Genomic DNA, 16,780 nt, shown 5'->3' on the forward strand with positions numbered 1-16,780 from the left:
AAGGAGTTGGCCTGTTGACCAGATTGAGCCAAAGAGCACAAAAGAGGTGGGAATTTTATACACAAGTGATCTGAAGTGAATATAAGAAAGGGGAATGGACTGCACATTCAAGTCAGGCAAAGAGTAAAGGAGTGCGAGGTGAGCACAGCTCCCACTGCGATTCCTTCACAGGTCCAAACTTTGCACTGCTCAGCATTTTGGGCTTACCTGTAGGCAACAGCCGCATCCTGCGGGGAAAGCACTGCCATCACAACGGCTGTGGAGCTCTCAGACTTCATTGTCTCTAGCGGTGTTTTCACAGGTGTGATGGGCCGAGGAATTCTGCTCCTTGTGCTTATGAGTTTCTCTTCTCTCCCCAGGAGGGCAGCTTTCTTCCCTGCCTTTCTTGGGATGGAGTCATCAGAGTCATGGGTGTCCTCCTCAGAACCAGTGGCTGACAGGGTTTCTGAGGCCCGCCGCCTCTCGTCACTGGAGGATGCTGAGGAGGAGGCCCCCGAAGCCAGCCTAAGGAGGCAGTTTTGTCTCTTCTCCATCACTAAACGAGCCAGATCAGGTTGCTTTGCCCTCTTATAAAGCCTCTCTTTGGCTGAGAGTGAAGTTGAAAGATCTGAGCCAGTGTCCTCCTCAGAGAATAAAATGGGGATCCGACTTCTATACCTGGAGCCCAGAGGTCTCCTGGGGCCCTGCTGTGGAGCATCAGGGAGGGTCTCTGCTGGCTTCAGGTGTTCCGCTACCGATGCTGGCTTCTCAACGTCAGGCTCTCTCGTGACCACCTTGGCAGACTCTTCCAAATCCAGCGAGAGTGCCACATTGTCAGAGGACTCTGCCTTATCCTCAGGAGGCTTTGCTACATTGGGGACTGACAGCTGCTCCCCCACTGTTTCTGAGGTGGTTTCAATGGGATTAGCAGAAAGTGCACAGCTCTCTGTCTCTGCCCCTTCTAATCCCGAATGGATGCTTCCGTTCTCTACCAACGCCAGATTGTCTTCCAGCTCCTCTTCAATAATGACCTCTTCAAACTGTCCCGGAGGGCAGTATTCCTCATGCCTCATCAGCTGGCCGCTGGAAGACATGACATTGAGGTGGGTCTTTTCTGCTATGTGAACAAATGTGCGCTCGACTTTGGTAAATGGGGAGGAAGCTGTAGCCACTGCCACGGGAGGCTTTGGTTCAGATTTAAGGACTGAGGACAGGGTCCCTGGCTCAGACACGTCTAGTTGGCTACCCATTGGCTGCGGCCGTTCGCTCTGAGGTGTCAGTGCAGCAAGTGTCCCCAGATCAACTTCTGGAGGCAAGTCTGTGGTCACTGGAGATTTTTTCAGATCACCTGGTGAAAACAGCACCAGTGTTTTTGAGCCCTCCTCCAGTTCCAAGTCCCCATCAGCCATGGAAGCTCGACCCTTGGATCCCTTCTGGTCATCAGCCAGGAGAGTGGATGGTGCGCACTCCTGGCTGCGCTCTGTGCTTTTTTGACTCAGATCACTGCTGGAACCACTGTGCATGTCAATTTCATCCCCTTCCTCCTCCACATCCTCTTCATCTTCTTCCTCATCTTCATCTTCTTCCTCGTCCTCTTCCTCCTCCTCTTTGCCATTCATTTCCAGGTAAGGCTCCAGGGGTTTGCAAGGAGCAGTCAAGACAACATTTGAGAAATCAACTCTCTTTATCCGCTGGGATAACTTAGCCTTTTCCCAGTACTCTAACATGTCTTTTCTGAAGTCTTGATAAGGCAAACTTAAAGGCACTGCCTTGGGCAGACCATTCATTTCAAACGACTTCAGTGTATATGCCTGCCAGAAGACAAATGAGACAAAAGGAAAAGGTTAGTATTCAGACGTAGCACTGACACAAAAGTCATTGGCATCAAAGGCAGTGGGAAACATCAGTGGAAAAAATCTAAACCATCATGATTCCAAAATACACACTAGAGTGGTGATCGCTCAACCATTAGATTAGTACCAACCTTAGAAAAGAGAGAATCATAGACACAGATCAACAAAGGCAAAAATCTTGATGAAGGAGTTGCTTTGTTAGCATTTATTTACCTGTATTGAAAGAATCCCTTTTAGCAAGCAGTTCTTGAGGATTTTTTTCATGTCTCCCAGTCTTCTTCAGTATCACCTATTTATGTCAGTACCTGTATAGTTATATATTCATACCTTCCTTACTAGAACCGTTCAGCAACTCTCTTTTATGCCCAGGCCACAGAACACTTATACGCCCCTTCTGAGGTAGACAATTTCCTAATCACTTCAGAGTACCATCCAACTTTGTCCCACAGCAAAAACCTTTATAGATCTTCAGTGCCCCTTGCTCTATTATTCAACTCTCTTTTCTGCTTTGGTTTTATTTCCAGCAACTTCTAGTTCTGTTTTCTACAGTCTTCTGCTTCCACTGGAATGATCAGCAAGTAAGTCATGAATGCTGATTTACACGGTATTGCTATTAGACTTTGGTGTATCCAATCATTAAAAGCAGGGGGAGGATGGAACTGTTGGCTGAGACAGCGTTTCTCAAGCTGTAGTCTGTTGAGGTCAGGCTGTCCATAAGGCTACAAGGAGCAGTCTGTGAAATGACTGAAAATAAAGCCAGCAGAAAAGCAGTGCTTCACACGCATACACACACTTCACTGAACAGCAAGAAGAGGCAAAATAAATAGGAAATGCCTATCAAAGTTTAGTTCTATCAGCAACTGGTTGTAAGTGAAAACCACAGGAGTAACACTCTGCAGAAAGGATCTTTTATAAGATACGTATGTCACCATTCAGGTAAGAGGGCTGGGAAACTGAAGCCACTCCGTGAACTCAAGCAGACAATAACACAACACATTACATTTGGGAAGTCCTCACCACAAACAGGAAGGCTGCAAACATCTGCTTTTTCAAGTGGCATTTGAGGGAATCAGAGGATGTTCAGGCTATGCAACTGAACAAGCACCCATTTAACTGTGTGGGATACACAGCTGCCAGTGGCTAGGTGTGTGAAAGATATAAGATCCTTATGCTCACATGCAACAGGGACATTTCAAATGGAACCGTGGGTCCCAGTGAAACTTACTCCTCATTTCTCCTTTCTTATTGACAAAGTCTGCCTGCTACTGTCTTCATATTTCTTTCTGTCTTATAAATTAAAACACAGGCTGGCTCCGACAATGCCTTTGGCATCCAAAGTTTATTCTCATCTCTTCCTAAAGCAGGAACCTGGCCCTGAGGATGGTCTTGTAAGAACCAGATTTGGGCTTTCACTGCGGAGTGCTATCTCTTGTATCAGGCTGACAGATGCAAAGCTTTGACTGTTTGGATGGACCTACTACCTTTTTCAAAGGAAATTACCCACTTGGCTTCCTCCCTCTTTTCCTCTGGAAAACTTTCTGGAAAACAGTCCTGCTGGCTGGATTTGGTCTTCACAAGAAATACATACATAGTAGAAATCTCCTCATTCCTGGAATCCTGATCAAGCAGGCATACTTCCCCAGCCTTGGGACTGGCTCTTAACATAGCAGCTCTGCTCAATGTCTTGCCTTGCACAGGTCACTCACTGCTCTATCTCACCCTGCTGTGGTTGATGGTACAGTTACAGGATCACTGGTTTCTCTTTGCATATGTAAAACTTCAAATGTCCTCTCTTGGGAGTTTCTGACATCTCATCTGCTTTCTGGTCAAGGGGAACTGAATCCAGTCCTGCAGCGCACATCCTGTATAGGCGAGAGATGCTCTGCAGTCCATTCTGCCACCAAGCTCCTCTGTTGGCCAGAACGGACAGGCATGAGACCTATTGCTACTGGTGCAGCCTGGCATCTTGTCTGGTGACCCAGTGATCTCTGTGGCTCATCACACACCTCTGTCCCCTTCTGGCTATCATTTCTTACCAATAAGATGTCCTGTACTCTACTGCCACTTTTTCAATCTCGAGTCATCCTAAGAGCTTTTGAGATTCATCTCATCCTTCGCTTGTAGCTATTATCTCAGCAGCTCTGCAGGAACATTAGCATATCCACTGTGTGCACTGCACACAGTTGGTGTACTGTTTTATGAAATGCTTCTTTCTTTAACTGTTCTTTCTTTTGCAAGACAGCAGGGTTGGGTTTTTTTGAGATGATTGTTTTAGGCATATATATACATATGGTATATACACGTTTTTGTTTCACTGCTAAGCAGTAAGGTATAACAGTGACATTGCTATAATATAAATTACAGTTCTATCTTCTTCTCTGGTTATTTTTTGCTATTGGTGAGTCATGCTGCAGATACTAACCTCCACCTCTGCCTGGAGAAATTCCTTGTGGTATTCAGCATGTGGACTGTCTTTCTGCCATTTCAGTTTCTGTGTATTTCTATTTCCCTGCCCAGATATTGCCATGATGCAACAGTGATTGTTTGGCTTCTACCTACCTCTGGGAGACTTGGGCTATTCAACCTATGGCATACCCTACCCCAACACTGGCAGAACTCATTCCTCAAAGAAGCCTGAGACTGTGGTCATTTTGCCACTGCAAGCTCATCGTGGAGCAAATCCAAAGAGCGTAAATATGCCAAAAATGACAGACAAAAGTTATGCACAAATGTAAGTAAAAGAAATTTTGCTGAGATGAGCCTTAGGTCAAATACATATTTTCTTAACTACTATCATCATTTGTAGCTACTAAGAAGGAAGACAGTCCTAAGGCATCACTCTGAGATTGTCTTCACTGTTGAACTGATGTGATCAGCAGCCATCTACCAATGGCCATGCTGCTGAACATGCTGCTCCTACTCTGAAGCCCTCAAAGTGTCCTCTGTTACATACCACGTGTCTTTTGTACTACAGCAGGCTCACTTTCTCTAGCACTGTTCCTGAGAGGCTGGAGAAGAACTTCTCTGCTCTGTTGTACCAATGGAAAGAATATGTGGGAAGATAGTGGAAGATCAGGAGTAGAGAGGCTTACTGCATACCGCATACTGCATATGCACTGCTAGCTGGAGGGAAATGCCCAGTGTTAAAGCTGAAAGCCATGTACAAAACGCTTTCTGCTGGCTTTGTAGATGTTAAATTGTACACGCTTAAGCCTTGCCAGTTCAGATGCTGGTTAACGTCAAGCCAGAGCTCTAAACACATCAAAATGGGGCCAGATGCAACCTGTTCTGTGATATGACCAGAAGTAAAACAGTGAAATTGGTTCTAGCCTAAACTTACCTAAACGCAACTCACCATGTGGCCTTCCCAAAGTTCATGAAAACTATCCTCAACAGTCACAAGACCTTGGTTTTTTCCCCAGATCCAACCTCACTGCAAGTTTTCAGTGATCACATTAGCAAATGACCGTAAGTTCTACCATCGCTCCTCTACCTCCCAGCCCTGTGCTCCCACATACCTACCCAAGGCTGAGCAGGGGACACCCTCCCATAGCTGGGAAGCACAGGGAGTAGAAAAACAAAGCAAGAAAGCAAATAAAAAACCCAGCCGTCACCAAGGTGCTGCCTTTGATTCTTTAATAAGGTTTTGGTAGTATACAAGCTCTTTTTTTCCGATTGTCTGGATTAACATACATGGATTTAAAAAAGGCACAAAATCCATTGCACAGCTTTCTGTTTTGTTTGTTTTTTGATTTCATTGCCTGTTTGTCGTGGTTTCAAGTGTAGGATTTTACAGTACTCTGCAGCATTTACAGCATGGTCTACATACAAGTAATCAATGCATGCTTTTATACAGGAGACAGAATTCAAATTCTCTCTCAGTATGTCTATATACACAATAATACAGTGCTTTTCTTCTGAAAAAAGCTTTAAGTTGGTCTTGCATGCTTGGTGTGCCAGAAGAATTAGTGCAAGCATATATTACAGTGTTATTGCAGTACAAAAAAGGGTTGACATTAGGCTCCAGAGGGATTAAATACAGAAAAAATAAAAAGACTCAGGGAAAACAAGCTTTGGATCCCTTTAGTCAACTACATCCTTCACTTGATCTCTACTCAGTACCACCTTTAAAGCTACAGCAGCTGCTTCCTCTCCATCTCCCTGCTGCCCTCCCCCTGAGATGAGCTTCCACAGCTTCTTCACACCTTCTCCCTAGCAGTTGGTGAGGGCTTCTGGCAGCTCGAGGAAGCCCTTTCTGCAGGGCTCCTGATGCTGGAGTCCAGCACAAAGAGGACTTTCCTGAGATCCACTGCTTCGAGCAAACTCAAGTCCCAGCAGATGAAGTTTCTCAAACAAAGCAGGAAGTACAAGAGGTTACCTACAGATTTTGCCTACTCTCAAGAGAAATGACTACAGAAACCCACGTTCACCTCCTAACTGAAAATCAGCGGTTAAATGTGGTTTGGACTCTCTCCTGCTTAGCAGCAACAGAAGTCTAACAGGTGACACAAGGTAATGCAAAGGAAGGATATGCTGGTCCCTGAGATTCTTCATGCGAGCTGAGAAGTCCAAGAAGCAGAAATCAAATTCCCAACATGGTATCAACTGTTCTGTTGGGACTGGGAAGAGGCCTTAGTCCTGAGAGATGCAAATGGCACACAGACAGCAACAGCTATAGTCCAATCTTCCCCTTAACAGCTTTGATTTGGATTCTATCAGGAACGTAGCATATCCTGGAAGTGACATTATCCTCTGCCAATACAGTCTAAACTTGTTTGGGACTGAGAGACCTGATGGGATATATGATGATGAGTGGAAAAACTAGAATCTGAGTTTCTGAAGCAGCTTTTTCTTCCAGCCAGCAACACATGAGGTAAAAGTAGCAGGGGTCTCAGAGCTGCCATGCTTGCTTGCAGGATGTCTGCGTTCCAAGAATCAGCACCATAATCGTCAGAGAGAGATTCTTCCCAGCATCTTACCATCAAATGCTCCACAGCCACTTCTTTTATCTTAACAAAGTGAATAGGACAGTGCAGTCCTATGCTGGTAAGTGCTCTGCTCCTCCCTGTTTGTGCTTTCAGATGTTGTGTTAGGTTTGTGTCAGTCTTCCTAGCATTGTGGAGGGAAGCAATAGCTCTGTAAAGGTTGTATGCCTGCCACTTAGCTTGACCAGTGCCTCCAGCAAGGGTTGGTGCAGAGCTCCCTGTCTGAGCAGACACGTGGACCACCTCATTTGTACCACTCAGAAGAGACTCAGGAAATGGCGAGCAAAGTGGAAGGAAATGCTAATCCAAACATTTTTCTAGTCCCTAATTATAAAGGCAACTTAATAGCAGCAAGAAAGAAGAAGAAGGAAATTCTGAGAGCTAAACATCTTTCTTAGTCATAAAAATAACCGTAAGTCAGCAGTGCTGAAAAAGAACCTGGTCTGGCTCTTTTCAGCTGAGGGGTAAAGAGTCCCACAGAAATCCTCCTCATTTGACTTGTAGCTCAGAGGAAATTTGCCGTTACTGTGTTTCACATTGCCAGATTGATTAATTGCACTCATAATCAAACTGAGAAACTTGGAGTCGGAGGAAGCCCTGGGGATTCTTCTGAGGCAAGTGCACTAGATGAGGTAACCAACCTGAAACACTTCTTGCATATGAAAAAATAAGACCTCCAAACATAAAGCAATTTTCTTTTTCAACACTGAAAGACATGCAAGTGAATGTAAAATGGGGATCGTTTCCAGCCCCCAGGTTACACGGTTAGCAGCTTATTAAAAATGTACATTCATTGTAATATTACTTCTTCTGCACTATGTGTAATACAAACGAGTTGCAATACATCAAATAATACTTAGAAACATTTCCCATAAATGATTCTTTGTGATGTCCCATGAAACAGCCGTTGTGATCTGTATGTTACAGTGACCCGAACACAAAACACGTGGTATAAAAATGCAACAGAACGGAAGGCAGTGCTGCAATGATCGGCCTTCACACGTTTTATTTCATGTTTTAACATTACCCCAAATGAGTGTTTGCATACTCATACGTTATGGCCCAAGTGGCAGCACCGTTCCTATCACCCGAACGTTGCTGCCAGCTGATGGTGAAAAGAGGGATACGAATGCCACAAGACACTGAATGAGCAAAACTGGGCTGAGCCATGTTGCTGAAAGCATTTGCTCACATCTGCAACACGCAAAGGAGACCAGTTGCGCCATTTGAACCAGACACCATGAAGACACTTCCTTTAACTGACGGAGATTCTTTCTTTGCAGCAGTCTTTTGAGCACTTGGTTGTGTGCAAAGTGATCCATTACCAGCACAGAAATGCTTCTGTAAGGCATGACCACGCATGGCCATTCATGCTCCACAGATGGGTCATGAACACACACAGAACATACATACAATCAGAAGTGGAAGCTCCAGCAAAAAGCATCCCAACACCACTCTGGGGACAGGAGTGAAATCAGGAAGCACATCTGGCTTGCTCTGGTCAGCCTGTCATCTCTTCATCTCATCATCTGTCATCTCTTCCAGTCCCTCTGGGGAGGGCTGGCAACAACCGGTCAAGAAAAAAGATGCCCCATATTCTCAAGCTGAGAAATAGCTAGGGCAATTTATTTACTATAAACAGCAACAGGAGTTGAGGGGTTTGCAAATCATTCGTGATTTTAAAGGCTTCAGACCTTGTCTGCTAGGAAACCCAATTTTATTTTCTTCAGCTAGTCCCTTGTAGCTCATCCACCACTGCAGAGGAGAGCTAGATAAATGCATTATAGCTATCTCCCAGCAGTCCTTTCCCATTTGTCATCAAAGGAAAAGGGAAAATACAAATATCAGGCTCTGCCTTGAAGACATTTGCATAAAAGAACCCTTTCTTATTTAATGTGAGAGCATCAAAATGACCTCAGCTCCAGGTAAAGTTCTGAGAGTGGTGTCACTATATCTCCACTGCCATCCACTAATAAAAATATCTCATCCATCTAATCCAGCAATTTATTTATAATAAAAATAAATTAGGCTATTGATGCAGCATTATATGGCTGTGACTGGACACAAAGGAGGCTCTCTAACCTAAAGGAAGAGATGCTAGACCCACTGGACAGTGTGGTGTCTATCTTTCACCAGTCTCTCCAAGTGAGCGGTATAAAATCTCCTCATGTTTTCAGAAACAATCTCGTGCCACTACCAAGCACTTGCATCCCACACTGAAATATGATGCAAGATTATCTGATGGAGGTGTGGGAAGGAAGTACATCAGAAAACAAGAAAAAAACCAATATCTTTCCATGCTTTCTGATCTTCAGAATCACATTGCATTCTACTGTTGAGCTAGCTGGCAACACAAACCCAAACTACCAATGGTTGTATTTTAATTTCTTAGTTTTATTTACTTAGAATCACAGCACCAGACTGAAGTAGTGCATTTTAACTCTGGAGAACAACTGAAGTTCCTGGTGATGTGCAATCAATCAAAGAAATGCTTCAACTCTACTGGTTATATATAGGGCCCCAGTGTCCTGACCATTTCCAGATTGTGAAATAATATTCTGTCTCCTGAAATTCTCCCTGTGAAATCAAACCCTCATGTCTGACTTCATCCTGACGTGTTCCATAAAGGCTTTATGTGCTGCACGCTTCCTCCAGCATGTCAAGCAGCGGAGAAGTGGCTTGCAGCGATAATAAAGCACTTGGGCATCTTTGGGGTTAGGAGGCCATAGGAAGGTGTGAGTACTGCAGCTAAAGTGAGGTGTTTGTCCTGGCTTCGTACCTGATTGTAGAATGCATCCACTGCAAAATAAATAAGTAAGTATAGGCTAAGAAGCTGTGCACTTTGGGCAGTGTAGTTAGTGACAAAGTGATACCAAGGCCTGGCGATGTTGTGAAACAAAAGACAAATGAGGTAGTTCAACACTCCAAAGCAACTCTTTGGAAGAAAGGCTTGAAGCACAGGGCAGAGAAATTTCCCAAATAGCATTTGTTTCATTTTTCATTTCAAGCTGCTCAAAACCCAGAGAAGCTATAGAAGAAAGAGTATGCTAGTTGGCTTTAGAGTCCTCTTTGGAAATGAAATGCCATCTAGCCCCTGAAGAGTCACTCAAACAGGTTGGGGAAGCTGCTGAGAGCTTTTGACAATCCATTTGAAAGAGTATGCCTCCTTCCAGGAGTCCTATATGCAAAAAATACACCTAAAACAAAGGGTTTTCACCTCAGAAAAGAAAAAAGGTTGATCACTGGCTCATGGAAGCCTTGTCATCTAGCCCTCAGTCTGGCTGCTACAGAAGCTATGAGAGAGAGTGAGATGCCAAACAGGATCACAGAATCAACCTGGAACTTGTCTGCAGCAACAAGATGCTTAGATGCCTATCACCAGTGGCACAGTCCAGGTAAGGGAAGAAATGTCACCATGTGTACCAAACTGAGCAACACTGATTCCCACGGAAAAAATCTGCCACTGTGTGGTGCTTTCAGATGAGACAGGCAATGAGGGGAAACACCAGCGAGTTCACGTCTAGAACTGATGAACCACGTCAGCACCTACATTTTCCCTGTCCTGGCTGTTTGAAATATCCTAATTACTTGTATTTGGATTGCTGCTTCAGTTTCAGGGCAGGGAATGGGAGCAGCCTTTTTTGCCAGCTCAGAAAACGTCCAGTTGCAAGAGTTTGCTTTACAACGAATTTGCAATTGGAATTGAGACATTTTCTCACACACCTGGCACATCTTTAAATAAAACCTAGAGACTAACAACAATAAAATTGGTTCTTCATCATCTGTTTATATGATTTGCAATCACAGATGGCAGCTGACTTTGGGGAAAAAGCTTTCTGAATTTAGCTGCTACTCCTGTACACAGTGATTTGGGGGTGTTTGCTAAATCCTAAGAATTTCAAAATTTGAAACTTGTGAAATTCCATCCTGCAAATGAAAGGTGTCTATCATTACTATCTCTGAATTCAGGCTGCCTTCTACTAACATGATGGGTGTTCCTCCAGGTAGAGCTGCAACAGCTCCAACTGCCAAGATGTGCCATTTTTCCCTGCTTCATCCAAGGAAATCAGAGAGGGAATACAAGAGGCTGACTGATGTATTAAAGCATGGTCCAGCATGAAATCAGTAGGAAACTGGTACAGCAGGCAAGAAAAATTCTGCTTTCCAGCTCTTGTGAAGGGTAGAAAAGGTAGAAAACAGTGGAGAGACCCAGAGATGTAATGAAAGATAAAATACCAGGAATGGCAATGAAGGGAGCTGATGAGCACGTGAGTAAGTGTGACATGCACTTGAGACTGGAAGGTAAAAACAGCTTTGCCACGTGAAGAAGAAATAGGATAAGCAATGGAAAACAAAGAGGCAGTTGAATCTAAGAGTTTCTCATAGCCTGTCACTATGCATGAAGTCCACTGGCAGCTCAGGGCTACCACTGAATGCTACTTTTTTGCATCCAGATTCACCGTTGAACAGAAGCTAATTTGTTGGCAGGCCAGCAGCAGCAACGGACAAGAAAAGGAGTCAGCACACCAAGTAAAAGGAAAAGGACTGAAGGAAAGATCTTCCCTTGGAGTCTACAGCTGTGATGCAGAAAGGAAAGGAGCAGTCCTAGCTGGGAGGCCCCAGGGACCGCAACAGAGTGCAGCAAAGACAACTTTTGGGCCAGTTTGTCCCTTGCAGAGCAACAATCTTGCAGGAGCCTTCACCACCAGGTTCAGATCTACCTCATAGAAAAGCAGTGGAAGAACAAAAAAGAGATACTTTTGATCACAACGAGGTAGCATAGGGATGGGATTACATCACCCACATGGCTGCCTTACAGGACATTTCTATTGTGCATTCTATCATCACTGTAATAGAAGGGACCTCATGCTGTGAAGGAGGTGATGCAATGTAAGTCTTCCACTTGCTCCTCAGCACTGGCAAGAAAGCATGGGAATGGCAAAGTCAATGTGGGTATATGAAAAGGATACTCCTAAATGCAGACACAGCAGCAAAACTGCCCCTTTGTCAGTATGGTTTATTTTCAACCAAGATGCTTCCACCAAAACATTTTCCATTGGATGTGAATTTGTGGTGGCAGAACTAAATTGATTCCAAGTCAGGAATCACAGCTCTTCACTCCAATGACTGCCATAACTGCTGGCAAAGCAATCCTGCAGCATTACAGAAAGCTTGCTTTTTTACCATTTTAAGCTCAGCCATTGGCATTCAATCAATCCCTTGTCACATAAGTGCCACCAAAGATAAATCTCCCAAACACATTAGTCCCCAGCCTTCTGCCTGCTCTGCCTGGCTGTGAGCTGCAGGATACAGCGTGCTTTTCCAGCAGCTCTTCACCTGCACGTTTGCTGTGCCAGGAGGAACGCAGAGAAGTGACTCAACAACTCAGGGACCAAGCAAGGAAGGAATGAGATTGTTGCAGGTACCACCCAGGAGCTTCACTGCCAATTCCTCCGAGCTTAACGCAAGCATTCACAGTATTTGCACAAGGATCACATCTCATTAGCTCCTCCCTGCGGGAAGCAGGCTGGGAAGAGCGATAAATTGGAAACATCTCCCATTCTGCACAGAAAGTGAAAGGAGTCGAGGGACCAAGATATAAAAAGATGGCTTTTGCAAGTACACGAGACTGATGTGCATTTGCGCACTGACGTAGAGCAGGAGATCCTAGCAACCTGTCCTGATGCCAGTGAACTCCTGTATGGCAAATGCTCACTTCAATCCTCATTTTGGATTCTGAGGAGAACAAGTACTACATGCAAGTGGAAGCAAAACCAAGGACATTTCTTTCAGAAAGGAAGCCCTATTTTTAAGCATGAACAAAAGGAAAAGGAAAATAACTATGGTAACAAACTTTTCAGCCCGTAGTCCCATAATCACATTTATCTCTGCTGCCCTTGGCTTGCCACTACTACAAGCTGCTCAAATATGCAGGGAGCCAGAACAGCAATGAACTTAGCTAAAAAAACCCACCCAAAACCTTTCTTTCTCAGCATGTGGGTTCGTGCACCAGATGGGGGGAAGGTCTGAAAGGGATGGAGTGGGGGTAGGAGGGTCCCTCTTAGAGAACTGGCACCTCTCTTCCCTTAACTTGACCACAGGAGCAAAGACTTAACGGAAAATGGTTGCTTGTCACTTCCATTGCACTACCCACTTGTTGGTTTTGTGTTGTTTTCCTTTTGCAACTGATTTTTGGATATATTTACATTTATAATTGCAACCATTATAAATGTAATACAACAAACAAATGCGATAGAAATGTAATCTGAAGAGGGTTTTTAGAATTGCACTGTAACGTTCTTTAGTATTCCAGTATTAATTTATTACAGTTCCATAAATATAAAAAGAGAGCTATTTTCACATTTCTTTAATTTGCCAACTGTTCCTCGATAATATGTGGATTCCACAGTAATTATTACAGCATTAGATGAAGATGTTAAAAAAATAAGCAAATGGACTATTTTAAATATTCTTTTCATACTACTGTAACATCAGGATCTCACTCATTAGCACCAATTAATTTATTTAGAATTAAATTTTAATGCCATATGGAGCACTGAGCATGAAATAAAGCTTCCCATAACACCCAGGCCACAACAACTCATCCAACAGTTCTACCCCAGTGATGGTTGTACAGGATTGGTTTAGACATAAACAGCCCACCTCAGAGAATTCAAACAGGGGGAATTCAGTTTGCCTTTTCATAATATGCACCAATGATTTGTCACCAATGGACTCTGTTTTCAAATGAGCATCTTGCTTCTATTTTGATTATTCTTACTTCATCTTCCAGCAATCAGGTCCATGCCTTTGCCTGGCAGCTTAAAAACCCATCTTGCTCTGTTCAGGTACTCCTGACAGTGACCATGCCATGTTTTAGTTTGGTCTTCAATGGCAGACTGCATGTCTTCAAACTCATTCTACCAGTCAGGTTTTACAGAACCAAGTAATTCTTGTATTACTTCTCCCTTCTCAGGCTTTGAAAATCTTATTAAAACTATTCCATACAAGACTTGGGTTCCATGCCTGCCATTGATCTCTGCTCACATCTGCCTTTTCCTGCTGAATCAACAAAGAAGTGCTTCACTGCTGCCACCCCCATAACAGCATTCTGAGATCTCACACGCAGCTAATTATTCCAGCCAAATCCCTCATCATTTTGGGAGACAGCACCTCTGAAGGCACAGCTTCCCCTGCACTGTGCACGTGACCTATATTCTTCACACTCTGAAGCACAACCCTGGCTGGATGCAATAACGAGTCTGAACGCAATCAAATTATGAGGCAGTCCTGATCCTACTGCAGAGCTGGCCTGCCAGTATTGTTTTACCAAGCCATCCATTTTCCTGCCACTGCAAACCTTCCGTCCAGTGATTTGGCTTTTTCCTCTTGATAGCCACTTGAAGGCACGAGGTGCTGAGCTAAGGTCAGAACCTCAGAAGTGCTAATGAGAAACATCCTTGCTTGTAAGAGATACCAATATAGAAACATATTTCTTTTGGTTAATTGGCTTAAAATTTATTCATAATTTTAAGTAGAAAAGTTTTACTGAAGTCTGTATAAATAAGCTATTTTTTTCAATCAGATTTTGGAGCTTAACAGTTCTGTAGCCATGATGAGTAACATTAGATAGATTACTGCCTGCTAAATTTTAGGTACAGAGCCATTAAATGGCTAGCCACTATTTTGACTGAAACTGGTAGGTCCGAGTTCAGGAAATCCCAGCTATTCTGTTTGCTCTCCTTTTTCACTGGTAAAAGTAAAATGTGTTGAGTTTCTAGTTTTGTTCCTATAATTGGATTTTGTTCCTATAAGAGTGAACACCAGCTTTTTGGAAACTATAAACTAAACATTATGAAGAGCTACAGAGCTGCTCTTTCGTAAGTTCTGTTTTCTCTGAAACCTGCTGCTCTGGTAAAGTCATCTTTACTGAACATGGAAAAAAATAAAATCAGAGCAGAGTCTGCTTCAGGAAATCATCACTTCTCATGTCACTTTGAGAAAAGCAAAGCCTTGCTCTCTGTGGTTTCTGTGCTTCGCAAGAAAAGAACAGCCAAATAGGATTAGGCTACAGCATAATCCAGTCTAAGCATTTCTGGGAATGGCTAGTGCCTTTTTTTGTTTTTTTTTTTAAATAATAAAACTGATTGGCAAATTGCAGATAACAAATCTGGCGGGGCAGTAAAGCATCCTGCTCACTCACATTCATGGTGCAAACCAAAATAAATTGTTGTCACTGACTCACAAATGACTGTGGGAAGAGATTGGTTATGCCAACAAGCAGGGAGCACTGCCTCCTCCATCTCCATCCCCCAGCATGGGGATGCTGTACCGGCAGGCAGGAGGCACTGAATGCCCAGCTTGCCTTAAGCAGGTCCTGAGCCATGCTGAGCTGTGGGGCCAGGTCCTAAGAGCTCAGAAAGTACCATTCCACCCTGTCTGAGGTTACACTGTCAAACTGGTTTATAGAGGGATGAATCTGCTGTTAAAGGAACCTCAGGCAGGGCAGATATATGCACGAAAAATGGTATTTGGAAGGAAGTGTTCACTGTAACTCAACTGGAAACAGCCTACCTACATGGTTATACCTTCGTGTCACAAATCATCAGCTTTCTTTCAACAGCTGTATCTATCTCACACCTTTTTCACAGTTGAAATTTCCTGCATCCTGGGCTTATGTATTTTGTGCAGAGAATTTTCTTTTGGACTCACGTTTTTCCTAAAGTCCTGAGCATCACCAACAATCCCCCTCCTTAATATTCACATCCATACTGCCTCTTCTCCCAGGATACCAGACCAAACGCTCGGCTCAGTGGCAAACAGTTACAACACTGACTTCATTACAGAAGGTCTTCATACTGCCTGGTGTTTCACACTGCAACTATACTGAGAAGGACACAATATCCCCACAAAAAACTTGGGAAATAAAGACTTAGAACAATTCTGATCTTCCTTTGCCTTTGAGATTCAAGTTTAGGCAAGGGCTGCATGGGCTTTGTGTACCAATGCTGAGGGCCAGTTGGTTTCTAAAGTGAGATCTATTACCATAGGCATTTCCAAGCATGGCCAAGGAGCAAGGCTGCTCTGCCACTGAAAAGCTGCAGGTGCCTAAAGTTTCTGAAATTTAGAAATAGCATAATATACAGCTGGATCAGTGAGAATAGCCCTGCCATCCAGCTCTTGACAGTCAGTGCCTCTGGGGGAAGGCAGGTGGATTTGGAGCAGCTTAGGAGTGGAGAGCAGACACACAAATCTGCTAACACATAACAGAGGCAAAGCCAGAGAGACAGAAAAATGCAGTCTCTGTATGGAAACAAAATCACAAGAAAAGCATGGGGATTTCCAAAGGCAAAGCAACGAAGAGAGACATGATCCTAACTCCACAAGAGGGACAAATCCCGAGGTCCTGCCTCAGGTGAGCTTCCAGTGGGAGTCTACCTACGCCTAGATGGAGTAAAACTGCCTACAGATGAGGCCCGGTGTAAGATACCAACAAAGATGCTCGAACAGATGAGGAAGGCAACGCTTGCTGATACCTCCACGATCTCTTCGCTCCCGTCATAACTGGACAATGTTTGTGGCTTGATTGCGTGTGTTCAGTGAGGCAGCCCTGCACTTCCTACCCCGCTGCAGGACGCACAAGTGAGTCTCTGAGATGAGCCCTGGCATCCACTTCTTTAACACATCATGCGTTCACCATGTGCGTTCTCATCTTCAGCCGTGCTGCAGCCCCTTGCCCAGGTTGCTGGGAGGTTTAGAAGGGCGGATGTTTTCAGTCTCTGTGGGGTCTGGTTGCGGGGGCTTTGGAAGTTACAGTACCTTAGGCCAGTGTTGTCTGGGATTCAATATTGCATTAAGTGGTGACACATTGTGGGCAGGTGGGATCTATTATTGCATTATGGAGGCTGCTGCTTCCCTGAACGGGCTATGTTTTGTGTGTGAAGCGGGCCCACACCTGCTGGA

General features: G+C 44.1%; 1 protein-coding gene across 1 annotated transcript in view; it reads right to left on the reverse strand.

Annotated features, from left to right (window-relative positions):
• LOC122157814 (tau-tubulin kinase 1-like) overlaps positions 1-16,780 on the reverse strand; it is a 54,416-nt gene that overhangs the window by 7,122 nt on the left and 30,514 nt on the right. Inside the window, exon 9 of the mRNA XM_042813979.1 lies at positions 208-1,790. Within this exon, the coding sequence (XP_042669913.1) occupies positions 208-1,790 (1,583 nt within the window). The remainder of the gene's footprint in view (positions 1-207; positions 1,791-16,780) is intronic.

This window comes from Centrocercus urophasianus, unplaced genomic scaffold, assembly GCF_019232065.1.
Source record: "Centrocercus urophasianus isolate 14NV4802_14NV808 unplaced genomic scaffold, USGS_Curo_1.0 seq_10, whole genome shotgun sequence".
In the NCBI taxonomy this organism is placed as follows: domain Eukaryota; kingdom Metazoa; phylum Chordata; class Aves; order Galliformes; family Phasianidae; genus Centrocercus; species Centrocercus urophasianus.